The sequence below is a fragment of the Leucoraja erinacea genome, chromosome 17 (assembly GCF_028641065.1).
Source record: "Leucoraja erinacea ecotype New England chromosome 17, Leri_hhj_1, whole genome shotgun sequence".
In the NCBI taxonomy this organism is placed as follows: domain Eukaryota; kingdom Metazoa; phylum Chordata; class Chondrichthyes; order Rajiformes; family Rajidae; genus Leucoraja; species Leucoraja erinaceus.
The window spans coordinates 16,395,174-16,412,610 of NC_073393.1; the positions used below are offsets into that span (position 1 = coordinate 16,395,174).

The 17,437-nt window shown below is 42.6% G+C and overlaps 1 protein-coding gene across 1 annotated transcript in view; it reads left to right on the top strand.

The window, feature by feature from the left end:
* The first annotated feature begins 201 nt into the window (after positions 1–201).
* Positions 202–17,437, top strand: part of LOC129705210 (endonuclease/exonuclease/phosphatase family domain-containing protein 1-like) — a 36,663-nt gene continuing 19,427 nt past the window's right edge. Inside the window, exons 1-3 of the mRNA XM_055648677.1 lie at positions 202–418; positions 9,299–10,218; positions 16,416–16,467. Coding sequence (XP_055504652.1) covers positions 9,311–10,218; positions 16,416–16,467 — 960 coding nt within the window. The 5' untranslated portion in view covers positions 202–418; positions 9,299–9,310. The remainder of the gene's footprint in view (positions 419–9,298; positions 10,219–16,415; positions 16,468–17,437) is intronic.

The following is a 17,437-nucleotide window of genomic DNA, read 5'->3' on the forward strand; positions in this document are numbered from 1 at the left end:
GTGTATATTTAAATGTTTTGCAACTGCAATTTTTGTTTTTTGAAAGGCATGCTTCACACGATCAGACAATTAGGGCTTTGGGGGGAAAAAAAAGCCTCTGGTCGAAATGCAACCCTGGCGATGAAAGAGAAGTAATGGGCAGTCCTCAAATATTAAACATCAAGTTGGTGATTTGCATGACACGCCTCTCTCTGATGCTGTTTGACCCAAGGCGGTACCTCTCTGCGTCAGCCTATCCTAAACAGTGATACTCTCAAAGTTATTAAGGATTGATATTTGGTCCCGTCAACCTGCAACAAAGTATTTACGCAAATGTGTCAGCGTGCGGGCACAATGTAGATTCTTCCTGCAAAAGGTTACAACCAGATCATTGTGCTCAAGAAACTTGGAAACTGTAGTTTTTATCAAGACCATACAGGTAACTTTTACATTAATTACACTCAAATACTTTTCGTAACCTAGTATATGTAAACTAGCGTGGCTCGGGATAATGCAGCAGGGAAATGGTTTCAACTCTCGATTAAGTTATGGAGTACAACACGTTAAATTTCTCTTTTCAGTCTTCTGTCGGATTTTGTTTCGGTTTGAATCAATCATCTGGACCCAATTCATCCAGAACCGTATCGTCAACCCTCGCCTTCCTTCAAATATACCAGATCTGACAGTTCAGAACAGGCGGGTGTCTGGCACAATTTTGAGTTTGTTGAAGGATATGGAAATCAGCCTTAAAATACAAAATGGTATTCGTTTAAAAGCGGAAAGCAACCTCTATATTAGATGCAGGATTATAACTAGACCGTATCTGTTCTTTAGAGTGTTGACAAACTGGTATTGTCCCAGCTTTGTACTCTGGCCCTGGCAGAGATGCCTGGTATTATTTAATTTAATATTAGGAGTGAGGGTGTGAATGAAAGTTTACTTTGGCAGAATTTGCCTTTTTTTAAATTCCAGTCAAAAGTGTTTAGCAATGAAATCACAGTCTGCCATTGTGACTTCCTGGCACAGAGAGGATACAGGATCCAAGGGAAGGAATGAGTAACCTCAACAGACTTCACTTCAATTTTCTCTAAGTGATATTTCCACCCTGTTCTATACTGTGAATAAGCGGCCAATGTCTCTAAATTACTAGGAGGTGTGGTGCCACCTGCTCCCATGATAAACAAAGGTGGGGACTGACAGGGACATTCCGGGAGATTTTATACACTGGAAAGTACAGCTGAACTGTGACTCTTCACTCCTCTTTTGACATTGTTCAAATACGTGCAAGTCTCAGCCAGCATTGTATTATGGAGCCTTTATCTGTACAACAGGACACTAGCATTAATCCTCCTAAGCAGTCCCTTGGACCAAGCATGAGTTGCTTCCATTTGTTTGTAAATTCTAAGATGACTGAAGCCAATGTGGAGATCACAGACTGTTCCACAGCTGGTTCATGTGACCAACAGGTACTGTCACATGGTGCCATAAACAGAAGTGAGTGAGTCTCGTATGTGGCACTGCGTTAATATGCCTTTGCACCGTGCATTGTTTAGTGTAGTTTAATTCATTGTCATGTGTACTGGGGTACAATGAAAAGCTTTTTTGTTGTGTGCTATTCATTTAGCGGAAAGGTTATACATGATCACAATCAAGCCTTCCAGTGTACAGATACAGGATAAAGGGAATGAGGTTTAGTGCAAGATAAAGTCGAGTAAAGTCCGAAGAAAAATAATCTGAGGGTTCCCAATGGGGTAGGTGGTAGGTCACGACCTTTATCTAGTTGTTGGTAGGATGGCTCAGTTGCCTGATAACAGTTGGGAATAAACTGTCCCTGAATCTGAAGGCATGCATTTTCACACTTCTGTACCTCTTGCCTGTTGGGAGAGGGGAGAAGAGGGAATGTCCAGAGTGAGACTTGTCCTTGATGTTAGTGGCCTTGCTGAGAAAACGTGAAGTGTAGATGGAGTTAATGGAAGGGAGGTTAGTTTGCGCAATGGTCTGGGCTGCGTCCACAATTCACTGCAATTTCCAGCAGACTTGGATGGAGTTGTTTCCAAACCATGCTGTGATTCATCGTGATAGAATGCTTTTATGGTTTATCTGTTGAAATTGGTGAGAGTTGTTGGGGACATGCCAAACATCATCTCATGCCTTCTAAGGAAGTAGAGGCGTTGGTGTGCATTCTTGGCTGTTGCTTCGATATGGATGGTCCAGGACAAGTCGCCGGTGATATTTACTCCACAGATCTTGAAGCTCTATTTCAGCGCTGTTAATGTAATGTGTACCTCCTGAAGTTGATCACAATCTCCTTTGTCTTTCTGACATTGAGGGAAAAGTTGTTGTCTTGGCACCAGGTAACGAGGTTCTCAATCTCCTCCCTGTACTCTGTCTCGTCATTATTTGATATCCGGCAATCTACAGTGGTGTCATCTGTGAATTTGCAAATTGAGTTGTATTTATATTTGACTGCGCAGAACACATCCTTGTGGGGCACCAGGGTTGGGAATTATCGTAGAAGATTATTTGTCACATATCCTCACTGCTGGTGGTCAGTTGTCAGGAAATCGAGGATCCAGTTGTAGAGGTGAGTGCTGACTCCAAGTTCCACAGGTTTGGAGATGAGCTTTGTACTATATTTGTTTGCAACTTGTATACTTGATATTTGTGAAGAGTTGCACACCACATGCTCCTTGCTTCTCTGTACCCCCGATACGTGCACTCAAGGCTCACAATGCCATCCTGAATTCTCCTTTTCCTTTTGGTCATGCGCCAGAAATTGCCAGGAGGCAGTGAGGATGGATTGTCTTTTCAAAGAGGCTTTGACCACATCTTTGAATCTATTTCTCAGTCCAGCTGGTTACTTCTTACTGTGGCAAGTGCCATTATAAATAAAAGGACTGCCTCTAATAGCTTCTTCCCAATCCATTGCACCCTTTGTGCTCTTGGATCACTATAAGTGCAGGAAGCACCTAGGTTATGAGCTTTGAGTAATATCTGTGGAGAGAGGAACAGCAATAACATTCTTAAGCCCCTGTCCCACTTGCGTGTCCTTGGCACGCTAATTACGTGACCTCATGGTCGCGTTGAGGCGCGACGGTACCGCGAAGGTTGTGCGTGATTTCATTTGACCACACAGCCGTCTGGGGCGCATGATGTCATTTGAAGATAGACATAAAATGCAGGAGTAACTCAGTGGGACCGGCAGCATCTCTGGAGAGAAGGAATGGGTGACGTTTCATGTCGAGACTCTTCTTCAGTCTGAAAGAAGGGTCTTGACCCGAATCGTCACCCATTGCTTCTCTCCAGATATGCTGCCGGTCCCGCTGAGTTACTCCAGCAATTTTTGTCTAGCTTCAATTTTCTTGGCCCCGCTCTGGGAGTCGAAGTGGGGGCGGATCCGGACTGCAACGGCCGTGAGCTCCAGGCTGAGTTCGGCGATCGTTTGCTTGCTGCTGTTGAAGGTGAGACATAGCGTCGCACCAGGATCTTGGGCCTGTCCCACTTTGGCCATCAGTTACGCGATAGGCCGTTGGTGCGCGAAGATTTCGTTCGCTACAAAAATTTCAGAGCCCCGCTCGATGTCGCGCACAACTACATACCCCACGCGGCCACACGATGCCCGTGCTCCTCAACACGACAACGAGGTCGCGTAATTTGCGTGCCAAGGACACGTAAGTGGGACAGGCCCTTTACCTTGCACTTCTGGCATTTGCAGTACTTTGCACAGGTGCAAAGATCTTGTTAACCCACTGGAGATGGTGCATCTGCAGGAACGCGAGTGAGAGATATCCATGGTTTCTCTCCACTTGCTTTATTTTGGGGGCTCACCCGTTTTTAGTAGCTAATCGGTGGTCCAACTTGCTTTTAAAAAAAATATATTCTCAATCCAGACTGACCACCATATAACTGCAGCATAAATATAGCTATAGTGACTGTTTGACTCATTACCAGCCCAGCTTCACCACTATCTGAAAATTATAGTTTTCTTAAGATATATTATGGAAATAGGCAATAGTTAACCCAACCAGCTACATCTACAAAGAGGTCCTACTGTAGTTGTACAGAGCCTTGGTGAGACCATAGCTGGAATATTGTGTGCAGTTTTGGTCTCCTAATTTGAGGAAGGATATTCTTGCTATTGAGAGAGTGCAGCGTAGGTTCACCAGGTTAATTCCGGGGATGGCAGGACTGACATATGATGAAAGAATGGATCGACTGGGCTCATTTTCACTGGAATTTAGGATGACGGGGGGTCTTATAGAAACATATACAATTCTTAAGGGATTGGATAGGCTAGATGCCGGAAAAATGGTTCCGATGTTGGGGGAGTCCAGAACCAGTAAACATTTCACCCAGAGAGTTGTGAATCTGTGAAATACTCTGCCACAAAAGGCAGTGGAGGTCAATTCACTGGGTGTTTTCAAGAGAGAGTTAGGTATAGCTCTTAGGGCTAGCGGAATCAAGGAATATGGGGAGAAAGCAGGAACTGGGTTTTGGATGATCAGCCATGATCATATTGAATGGCGGCACAGGCTCGTAGGACTGAATGGCCTACCCCTGCACCTATTTTCTATGTTTCTTTAAATGGGAGGTCCTTTGGGGAAAATGACCTCTGCTTGCTAGATCAATATCCTACAACCCTATTTCTTAGAGCTCATTTGTATTCTAATGACTGTTGTGTAAGGCAGTCTGGGATGAAGGGCCTAAAGAATTGTTAACAAATCCTAAATGTGACACAGTAACTAACAGAATGAAAGCCACAGATCCAAAAAAAACATTATCATTTAGATTATTGACGTGCTGGTTTCAGGAATTCAATTAATAAATGCACCAGGAGAGCTATAATAACAGTGGCTATTGTGTTCATTATATAATTAGAGATCCTTACATTGTATCATTCACTTGTGACTTGATTTTCACTCTTCCTTTATAACATTATATATCATTTCTTAATTGCTGTAAATCGTCCCGTGTACAAACTGCAAGAAAATATAGACAAATTCTCAAGGCACTGTCTTTGAAAATATATCATACCTTAAAAGGAGCATTAAAGCAGTGCTGCATACCAAAGTCAGGCCAATTCTGTATAAGACCTCACATAACATTAATCTCTGCCAAGCACAAGCTGAATATGTCTGTGAGAAGACTGCACGTAAACGATTGGTCCTTGAGTTTGCTCTATTGCAGATAGTAAAGATTGTGCTGCAAAATAAGTTGGGGAGTGGATTGGTGTTGTGACACGGAAAGATCATAGGGTTCACGGGATTATAAGATGTGTTTTTTTTTTGTCGGAGTGAATTCGGCAGGCTGAGTGCACTACCTCCCAGCTAATCAATCTGTACACTTTCTGTAGGATCTGAGAGAATGAAGGATTCCTGCCTGAATCCGATGAGTTGTTTTTGACTCGTTCTGCACAAAAAGCTCTTAAGCAACAAGTCATACACCTTTTAATAGTACCAATTAAATATTGGACAAAATAATCCCATTGTCTTTATTCCCTATCATCAATTCTGTTCTCTGGCTATTGAATCTGTCTCCCTCTCTGGTAATTGTCCAAACTTGAATCAGGCTGTTCATAAATTGGGTGTCGTATTTGAACATGAGATGAACTTCTGATACATATCCACATCATTACTAAAGTTGGAAAATTTAAAAAAAACTTCAGAGTTTTGAAATCTGAAATAAAAACTAAAAATGCTGGAAGCACTTGGCAGGTGCAGTATCTACGTTAAACAAAAGAGAAAAGCATCAGAACCAAGACTGACCAATTCAGTCTTTGCAACTGACTCTAATTCCACCCCTGTGTAGGAAGGAACCGCAGATACTGGTTTACACCAAAGATAGACACAAAGTGCGAGAGTAATTCAACAGGCTGGGCAGCCAGCAACTCTGGTGACAAAGAATAGGTGACTTTCAGTTTGAAAGTAGAGGTGGGGGAAACTGAAGGCGATAAAAAGGCCAGAACAAACCGGGGCCAGCAACAGATGGCTCAGCTCATCCATTTCTCTAACCATTTTTTGTCTTCAGAGGATTACTCCCTCCCACATCCATTAAAAACCTTCATCCGACAATCCTCCCGAAAATTGCTATTCCTCCAATTCTTGATTCTAGGTCTTTACAAAATGTTAGAACTCCACTACTGCACCTTCAATTATCTCTGTTCTAAGTTCTGGGATTCCCTTGTTAAATCATTCCGCCTCTCCTCTAATCCTTTGTTTAAGCCATTACTTACAACCAACCTCTGATCATCTGCACTAATACCAAATTATATGGCTTGGTATCTAATTTTGTAGGATTGTGCTCTTGTGTCGTGTTTGGGACATTTGGTTGTGTTATAGGAGCCCTATAAAAAAAAAAGGTAGACACAAAATGCTGGAGTAACTCAGCAGGTGAGGCAGCATCTATGGAGAGAAGGAATGGGCGACGTTTCGGGTCGAGGCACATAAATAAAAGTTTTGTTGTGGTTTGAATCTAGGAAAATTACATCACAGTTGAATGAGATGGAAGTTCCTGGGATATTCTACCATGGGATTGGATGTCAACTTTTTTGAACAGGATATTTCAGTGAATGATTCTAATTTTTTTCGAAGGGAAACATATGAGAAGGTACATATTTCCCTAATTGCTATTGAATGGTGAGACCCTTAGTAGAAATCTGAAGATTATCCGCTATAAGGTATTGAATCAGTTGGGGCAGTAGAACAAGGCATGATGGCTCAAACTTGTAAAGAAGATTATGGCACCAACAACATAATTCACTTGAAAGGAGGGCGTGTCAGAACAGTCCAATGTTTAAATTCCGGCTCTCACTTAGTACCTCCTCTGTATTTTAAGTATGGTAAATGCCTAAAAAGACATTTCTCTGTTTAAGGCATCAATACTGATGTTAATAAACTTATTTCAAAATTGTTTTTTTTTTATGAGACTTTTATACCACAGTGAAAACCCTGAGGGGTCCAGAACAGTTGCATGCGAAACAGATGTTTTATTTTAGAAGAATCTAGAACTAAGGGTCATTATCTAAAAATAAATTGTTGCCCATTTAAGACAGGTGACGTGATTTTTCTCTCTCCCTGAAAGCAGTGAGTGTTTGGTACTTTCTTCCTCAAAGGGAAGTGGAAGAAACATTTCTGTTGTTTTTAAGGCAGAGATGGATAGATTCTTGTTAAGCAAGGGAGGATAGGCGGGAATACATATTTGAGGTTACAATCAAATCAATCATGATGTAATTGAATACAAAAATTGACTACCAGCACCAAAAGGCCTACTCCTGCTCCTAATGTGTATGTTTGTAAGAACAAGTTAAATCCATGAGATGGATGGGAAACTATACAATCTTTTGGGAATAGATTGAGACAAGATCAAATGATTCTTTATCTTATTTTGTCTGCACTACCTGTGCCACAATGATGCAACGGGTAATAAGCTCCCTCAAAGCTCCAGTAATCCAGGTTTGATCCCGACCTCCAGTGCTGCCAGTGTGGAGTTTACATGTTCTCCATGTGACTGTATGGGTTTCCTCCACATCCTAAAGATATGTCATAAGGCCGTAAGTGATAGGAGGAGAAGTAGGCCATTCGGCCCATCAAGTCTACTCCGACATTCAATCATGGCCGACCTATCTCTCCCTCTAACCCCATTCTCCTGCCTTCTCCCCATAACCTCGGACACCTGTACTAATCAAAAATCAAAAATCTATCTATCCACCCTCATTCTTCTAATCTTCAGCGAGTACAGGCCCAGTGCCAACAAACGCTCATCATGGGTTCACCTACTTATCCCTGGGATCATTCTTGTAAACCTCCTCTGGATTCTCTCCAGAGCCGGCACATCCTTCCTCAGATATGGTACCCAAAATTGCTCACAATATTCCAAATGCGGTCTTACCAGTGCCTTATAGAGCCTCCCTGCTTTTTATACAAGCCCTCTTGAAATAAATGCTAGCATTGAGTTTGTTTTCTTTACTACCGATTCGATTTGCAGATTAACTTTTTGGGAATCCTGCACCAGCACTCTCAAAAGTCCCTTTGCACATCTGATTTCTGGATTCTCTCCCCATTTAGAAAATAGTCAATGCCTTTATTCCTGTTACCAAAATGCATGACTCCACACTTTGTTACACTATATTCTATCTGCCACTTCTCTACCCACTCTCCCAACCTGTCCAAGTCCTACTGCTTTCTCTACACTACCTACCCTTCCACCTAATTTTGTATCATCTGCAAACTTATGTGAGATAGAATAGAGGGAAATATGTGGGGGAATGGGATTGCTCCAAGAAATGGGATTGCTCTAAGAAATAGCACAGACTCATTGTGCCAAATGGCCTTCTTTATCCTTAGACTTTACGTTAGACTTTAGGGATGCATTATGGAAACATGCCCTTTATCCCACCAAGTCCGTGCCAGCCAGCAATCACCCCGTACACTAGCACTATCCTACACACTGCGGAATATTTACCGAAGCCAATTAACCTACAAACCGGTACATTTTGGAATGTAGTCGACCCGTAGTCCAGATTGAACCTGGATCTCTGGCGCTATAAGGCAACAAGTCTACCACTGTGCTGACCTAAATATTCTTCAAATAATCTAATGTCCATACATTCAAGTGTCATACTCAATAGTTTAGTTTAGAGATACAGCATGGAAACGGGCCCTTCAGTCCACACTGACCATCTGATCACACTAGTTCCACGTTATCACACTTTCTCATCCGCTCCCTGCACACTGAGGATAATTTACAGAGGCCAGAGTGTAACCTACAGGGTCACACGTTTTGGGGTTGTGGGAGGAATAGAGCACCCGGAGAAAATCCAAGTAGTTATTGGGAGAACATGCAAACTCCACACCTGAGGTCAGAATCGAACCTGGATTTCTGGCGCTGTGTCAGCACCTCTATGTCACCATGATGAAATATGTTAGCACCAAGGCAATATACATCCCCTCCATGTGACTAATTGAATAGGAATGAGAAAATTACCTACAGAATAAATCAGCTCATTAACAACCAGTGTCTTTCTGTAATTCCCAATTTTATTGCCTGGCGAAAATGGAACAAGACTACCCCAGTGCCATTAAGATTGTTCTTTCATGTAAAACAACACACTGTAGGTGCTTAAACGTTTTATTTTAAAGAACAAAAATGTAGGGAATGTTCAGCAGGCCAGGCACCATATATGAAGAGAGAAATGGAGCTACGTTTTCAGATAAATTAACCTTCATCAGCCTTCCTGAACCGTACTAATGAATTGACTATAAAGAGCAGCTTTAGACAGCAAAATGAAAGTCCTAATTACTATGTACTTGAATTTTCTCAGGAAGGTTAAACAATGGGCTACCCTTTGAGCTGTCACCGGCCGCAGCGCGACCCAGGGGCCCGATATCCGAAGGGAAGGAAGCGACTGAAGGAGCGACCAGCCAGCCATCTCGGACACCAGGTCAACATCAACACGGCAACCGAGGAGGAGCTGATGACCCTGCCGGGCATCAACCGGTTGTTGGCTCACAACATCGTGTTGTACCGGGACAAGATCGGGGGCTTCCGCAAGATCGAGGACGTGGCTCTGGTGACAGGGGTGGGTGCGGCCAGGCTGCAGCAGATGAGGCCCGAGGTCTGCGTGGGGGCCGTCGAGACGCTGCAGGCGGGGCCTGAGGTCGGTGTCAGGGCCGCAGGCCTGCAGCAGACGAGGCCCGAGGTTGATGTGGGAGCTACCAAGCCTCAGCAGGGGAAGCCCGAGGTCGGTGTGAGCCAACGAGGGCTCTCTCGCTCCGTGGAGAACCTCTCCAGCTACGACCTGCTCTCCTGCGCCACACTGAACATCAACCTGGCCTCGGAGAAACAGCTCACCACCTTGCTGGGGGTGTCCAAGGACCTGGCTCACCGCATCGTCCTCCACCGGCCCTACCGGCACGCCAACGACCTGCTGCGGGTGACGGGTGACGACGCCTTCTCCCTGACGCCCATCAACTCCCGACTCAGCGCTGCCCTGCCGAAGGCCACCTTATCCGCGCAGCGGGCCAGCGCCCTCCCTTTCTGCAGCCTGCAGGACCTGAGCCTGAAAACGGGGATCCGGCCTCGCACCCCCTCGCTGGACGCTCTACATTCAACCTTCACCGACTGTCTCGACGGCAGGAGGGTCATTCGTGTCGCCACATGGAACCTGCAACGTCTCAACTTGGACAAGGTCAACAATCCTGGAGTGAGGGAAGTCATCTGCATGACCCTACTTGAGCAGGGGTTTGTAATCACTTCACTCAATCATTGAACTAGCATCATGCGACCTGAAACCCATAAGGCTCATGGCGCTGTTTATGCTTCTCTCCATCTGTACATCCATTGAACCCTTTTAGCACCAAATCACTAAAAACAGACAACTCTAATTTTTATGGTTTGCAGACTTCTTACTGCCAACCGCAACTGACGAGTGCCGTAAGTAGTGTTTGGTCTTAAGCCAAAAGAATTCATTATCCTATCTCAAATCGATTCTTATGAGTCTGGTATACAGAAAGCAGTTCCACAAAGTCTGTGTATAGGGTGATTTCACAAAAGATCACTGGGTCATCAATAATGCCTTAGTTTTGATGAAATGCAGTGAGCAAACGCGATAATTCCCGATATTTTCTATCTTTATATCTGCACGGCCAACAACTTCCGCTGTTATTTTCCCTTCAGCTCTCTCTTCTCTTTACCTTCATTTTCCTTAATCTTTAGAACTCTAAAGCAGGATAACTGTCTCACGGTCATCCCGACTGGCACAGTTATTTACAACGCAAAAACTAACGTTTTCGCGGTTTTTAACAGGTTTGAAAGTACGCGTTTCTAGCATCAATAACATGTACTGGAAGTGACGTTTGTACCCCAGTTGGATTTTGCGGCTCCGTGCGTGAAGACCTATGACCCAGTGACCTTTCGTGAAATCACCCTATTAAAGCATAGAAAAAGCGCGTTCAGTACCGTAGGTCCACACCTGTGTTTATGTTCCACGTGAGCCTTCGCCAAAGTGTATTACCTGGCATTTGGCTGCACTTCAGTTTAATTCCAAATTGGGCTTTCAATTGTGCAGATGTATTCATGTCCTCCTTCATTTTATTACACTCCTCTGTATAGAGTATAAATCATCACCCATGACTTGAATGAACGCTGTTATTTTCCCTTCAAGTGGGCTGAGGAATGGTTAATGGAGTTTAATGCAGATAAGTGTGAGGTGCTGCACTTTGCGAAGTCAAACCTGGGCAAGACCTACACAGTGAATGGCAGGGTCCTGGGAAGTGTTGGAGAGCAGAGCTTTCTAGGAGTATAGATACATAGTTCTGTGAAAGTGGCATCACACCAGATAGGTTGGTCAAGAAGGCTTTTGGTTCATTGGCCTTCATCAGTCAGGATATTGAGTATAGAAGGTGGAATGTTATGTTACATTGGTGACAAGATATAGGTGAGGCTGCATTAGGGGTATTGTGTTCAGTTTTGGTCACTTTGCTATAGGAAGGATGCTGTTAAGTTGTAAAGAATGTGTAGAAGATTTGCCAGGATGTTGCCAGGATTTGAGGGCCTGAGATATAGGGATAGGTTGGACAGGTGAGGACTATATACTTTGGAGCATTGGAGGATGAGGAGTGATCTTAGAGATGCATGAGATCATAAAGGGGATAGATAGGGTGAAGGCACAGTCTTTTACCCAGAGTAGACGAATCGAGAACCAAATGATATACGTTTAAGGTGAGAGGGTAAAATTTTAATAGGTGCCTGAGAAGCAACTTTTTCACATAGAGTGGTAGGTATATGGAACAATTTATCAGAGTAGGTAGTTGGGGAAGGTACAATACTTAAAAGACATTTGGACAAGTGCAAAAGGATAGGGAAGGTTGAGAAGTAAAGGGGCCAAATGTAGGCCGGTGGGATTAGTTTAGATGGGACATCTTCGTTGGCTTGGGCAGTTGGACAGATGGGCCTGTTTCTGTGCTCTATGGAGATGCTGGGTCTTTTTTACTGGAACATATGAGGATGAGAGATGACCTTACAGAGTTGTATAAAATCCTAAAGGGAATAGATAATGTGAACAGACACGGTCTTCTGCCCAGAGTCAGGGCGTCTTTCCCCTTTCACAATAAATCTATACTCTATAGTTCCAGATAACTAGTTTTAGAGGGTATATATAGATTGATGGTGAGAGGGGAAAGATTAAAAAAGGAGCTGAGGGGCAGGTTTCTCATGCAGAAGATGGTGTCTACAGCATGGTAGAGCTGATACACTAATGGCATTAAAAAGATACTTGGAGAAGAAAGGTTTGGAGGGATAAGGCCATGGAGTTTGGTTTGGCAACTTGGTCAGCATAGACAAGTTGGGCTGAAGGTCCAGTTTCCATGCTGTCCACCTCTAACTTTGACTCAACTACTAAACCCCAACAATACACTTCAACTATACCTCAGCAAATTTTTTTTTTTATTATTAGATTTTTCCTTTATCCCTGCAGGTGTAGATGATTATTTGCCCATCCCCAGCGGTGCTGGCTCGAAGGGCCAAATGGCCTACTCCTGCACCTATTGTCTATTGAATTTGAGATGGCTGTAATATAGGGTGCTTAAGCATTTTAACCCAGTGACAGTGAAAGGATAGAATATTTTCTGTAAAGGGAAACATAATTGATGGTGTGTCAGCTAGTCTTGTTCATTCTGCTAGTCAAGGTTGCAGGTTCAGGAGGTGCCAGCTCCTTACAGAACAAATTCATCAATCCCAATACCCCTCATCTTTTCTCATCTGCTCCTACACGTTTTTGCATTCTTTGATTCACCACTTATTAAGTTCAGGGGGAAATTTACAGCGGACAATTAACCCATCAGCATGTATATGGATGCAGGAGGAAACTGGAGTATCTGGGGGAAAACACGTATGGTCACATGGAGACCATGCAAACTCTATACAAAAAGAAGCAAGGGACAGAATCAAACCTGGGTAGCTGAAGCTGTGTGACTGTTGAAAAAGCATTGAAAAATAGGTAGCTGTGGTATGTTCTTAGAATGTACACTGAAGCCTTGATACATTGATGGTGAAGAGAGTGAGTGTTTAGATCAAATCAACTATAAACAATCTCAATCCTTTATAGAAAAGGAACTTAGTGGTGTTGGTTAACATATTTTATTTTCTAACTTCTAAATGATTGGAAACAAATCTGCCTTTGTGATCAAGCAGCGTTATGTGGGTGATAACAGCCTCTGAGCAGTTCTTTATAAACCAAGGTTGAAATCAATATTTATTGAATGACTGTTTCAATAAAGCAGCTAGGGTGCTACAGTTTGCTTTCAGTACTCAAGGTGTGCAGCTATTTACTTAGCAAGATGCAAAGTGCGAATCAAGGCTGGTTTCCCTGTTATCACTAATTTTAGTGAACATATTGGAACAATACAGATAGATATCGCTGTTCCAATGTCATTGCTTAGTCAAAATCCTGGAATGCCCTACTTGTAGTGCTTTGTATCCCTTCCTTCATCATTTTGTTCAGAAAGCGAGCTGGTCTACTAGGCCAACACAACAAATACCAGTCTTTTCAGCAACATCCACATGCCAAGAATATATGTTGGTAAATTGTAGGAGGAGAATTAGGCCATTTGGCCCATCAAGACTGCACCACTGCATCAAGACTGCACCACTTAATGATGTCTGAAGAAGGGTCGCGACCCAAAATGCCATCCATTCTTTTTGTCCAGAGATGCTGCCTGTCCCGCTAAGTTATTCCAGCTTTTTGTGTCTATCTTCAGTTTAAACCAGCATCTGCAGATCTTTCTTCCACATGGCTGATATATCTTTCCTTCTTAACCCCATTCTCCTTCCTTCTCAAGTTCTCCCCATAACCCCTAACATCCGTACTAATCAGGAATCTATCAATCTCCACCTTAAAAATATCAATTGACGGCCTCCACAGCCTTCTGTGGCAATGAATTCCACAGATTCATCACTCCCTCATTAAATAAATTCCTCCTCATCTCCTTTTTAAAGGTATGTCCTTGTATGTGTAATGGCAGGAAATAGATAGATAAATGTAAACATAATGTGGGCGTCTTGTTACTCATACTTTCTCTGTCCAGATTCTTAGTACCTGAAGTTCAGACATATACAACCAAGCAAGGAATGGGACTCAAAGCATACATTAAGTTTAGAAAATAACACAGTAAGTTATTTTTGCCATTTCATATGGACATGGCATAATCTCTCTCCTGCTATCATGTTGCCTGTTGTCATTCACTTCCCATAAACCTTGATAACGTTTGAGTCCATAAATCTATCTGTGTATTTTTTAATATATTCAATGATGGCCTTCTGTGATGGAGAATTTGCAGCTTTACCACCCACTAAGTGAAGAATTGTCCCCTTATCCAAACATATTACACTGTGCGCTGAGTGTGATCCTCATTCCAGAACCCACAGGCAGACGGAACAAAATCCTTGCTTTCAGTCCATTTAGCCCAGTGCCTCTTGCTCTTATAAATTAGTCCTAATACATGCATAGTTGATCCATCCCCTCACGTGACACTGCTACCATGCCAAGAATCTGTCTAGTGGAGCTTTGCTGTATGGTCTCTATGGAAAGTACCTATATTATTAGGCAAGAAGACCAAATCTACATGCTACACTCCAAGAATAGTCTCACCAAACATATGTATAATTCTAAAACAACATTTTTGATCCTGTATACAAACCTTCTTACAATGACAGTCAACATTCCATTGGCTTTTTAACTGCTTGATGCCCATGTTTGCTTCATATCTTTATTCATACATTAACATTTTCCAATCTATCACTATTTAAATAATATTCTGCCTTTTTGTTTTTCTACCAAAGTATTGACAGTAACTATTCTGAATCTGTCATCTGTTTGCTCAGACCCTCAACTTCTCCTATCAGTCTGAAAGCCACTTTACATTCCTCTTGTACCCCACAATCTCACTTGGTTTCATGCCTTCGGTAAAAAATCAGTTTATTGAGGAGGTAGACATTGAAGATAGTTCTTCCTAAAAGTTCTATTGAACTGTTATTCCTTGCATCCACCGCTCACCAGCTTTCAAACAAAAATAATCCAATTTTCTATGTCCTCTCCAAAGAATAACATGGCTGCAGAAAATAGTACCATGGACACTGGACTAATAGATTTGTTTGGTTTTCTCTGTGAGTTTGTGCAGTGAAGCATGATGTGCTATTCAGTATCATGTCCCACACAACCATGCCTGATTCTGCTATCACTCTAGTCCAGATATGGTCATTCCTTTCCACCCCATCACAGGAACCTACACCAAGATGACAAGCCATATCTTGAGTCTCTCCTTGCTGATTATTCCATTCTCTGAACTGTGGTATTCATAATATTGCTTCCTTCAGTGCTACAAATGAAGGAGTTGGTTAGTTTTTAACCACATGGGGATCCATTATGAGCTACCAATTATTGTACAAAGAACATAATGCTATTTTTTTCCCATGCATTCTGTAATACTTTCCTTGCAATATGGAAATAATGTCTTGGGAGATGCATGCAGCACCAATGCTACATGCTTGCCATCAAATTACTGGTGGTTTAGTGCTGGCATGAAAGACCAACAGAATAGAGAGCAAAGCAAACAAACTGAACATCATGGTCTGAGATTCACTGGCAACAAGCAAATGCTGGAGAAACTTGAGGGTCAGGCAGCATCTGTGGTAGGAATGTACAGATGAAACTTCAGGTCTACCCTTCTTCAGACAGATAAATCATCAGTCTAAAGAAAGGTCCTGCCCAAAATGTTGTCTGTCCATTTTACCCCCAAGATGTTGGCTGACCCTCTGAGTTCCTCCAGGACTTTGCAGATGCTGAAATCTTGAGCAAAAAAGTATTTTGTGTCTCCTGGGATTGATTACCAGTGACAAGAAGTTGTGGTAACTCTTTAGTAAATTGAGGGAAAGAGAAGGAAAATCCTCAATCTCCATCTTGTTCCTCCAGTCATTTAAGTCGTTATGTAGTCCCTACAAAGCCTTTTTAAGCTGTGACCATTGCTTTCGGCCCAGTTTGGCTGCTCCCTTCCCCAGAGTAATCAACATCTACCCCAATATCGGAATCCTCTTGCTTTCTGTTTTTCAAGCATGTTTACTGATATCTCCCTCTGTATGCATACCAATGTGAGGTTCAGTTTTACTGCAAATATTGTCCTCGATATATTTATCTATTTAACAAGATTAAAAGTAAAACTAACCAAATGGGGTGTTTAAGAAAATAGAAAGGAAATAATCACAAAAGTGAGAAAATAATAGAAGGATTTTCCAATCGGTGGAGATGACGTTGGTAAGGAGGAGGTTCAAATGCTACCAAAATCGCCCTACTCCATTTAACGCCATTCTGTGAAAAGTGAATGATTACTTGTTGAGGGCTTAATGGTTCCCAGTTGATGTGACTAATGTTGTTGCATCTGTTGCAGGATCAAGCTATTGGCCATTCAGGAGGTGCTGCATGAAGATGCCTTGGATAAGGTAACTCTTCGCTTAATTGCCTTGCCTAGTTTTACACATAGAGTCTTTTCACTGTAAGCACAACGAAACACTTGGGAAAATTCCAAAAACGTACTAATTTGCAAGGGAAATCTTGCTATTATATATTTTAAAATGGAGAACAAAAGAACATAGGAAACATCTGACCTATTGGCCCAACATCATATTAGGAAAGTTAGAAAAACACCTATAAGAAAAGAAATAGGGGTGGTGGGGTATTTATAGAGAATCAATTAATTTTGCAGGACAAGAGGGGTGAGACAGTTCTGGATTTTTTTGGGGGAGACCGGTGGGGTGAGGTAATCTTAAGGACTGAGAGGCCCATGTAGTATATTATCCCAAGAATGTGGAGAGAATGATAGAATAGGGACAAGGTTAAGTATAAGGGGGAAAACCTTTAAGACCGAGATGAGAAAAACATTTTTCACACAGAGAGTGGTGAATCTCTGGAACTCTCTGCCACAGAGGGTAGTTGAGGCCAGTTCATTGACTATATTTAAGAGGGAGTTAGATGGGGCCCTTGTGGCTAAAGGGATCAGGGGGTATGGAGTAGCCCAGGGGGGCCAGTGAATCTCAGACCATGATGTTCAGTTTGTTTCCTTTGCTCTCTATTCTGTTGGTCTTTCATGCCAGCACTAAACCACCAGCGATTTGATGGCAAGCATGTATGGGTATGGAGAGAAGGCAGGTATGGGATACTGAGTTGGATGATCAGCCATGATCATATTGAATGGCGATGCAGGCTCGAAGGGCCGAATGCACCTATTTTCTATGTATCTATGTAATAGGTTCGATCAGCTGGATCGTCTTTTCTTGCTCCTAATTCTTATGATCTTCTGAGTACCCTATTATCAGAGATTGGTTATGCATGGAAGTTACAGTAGAATACTTTGCAATCAATAATGAATGTTATTTTTGGCTTAGTCAGTAGTGTCACTTGTTGCACAATGAA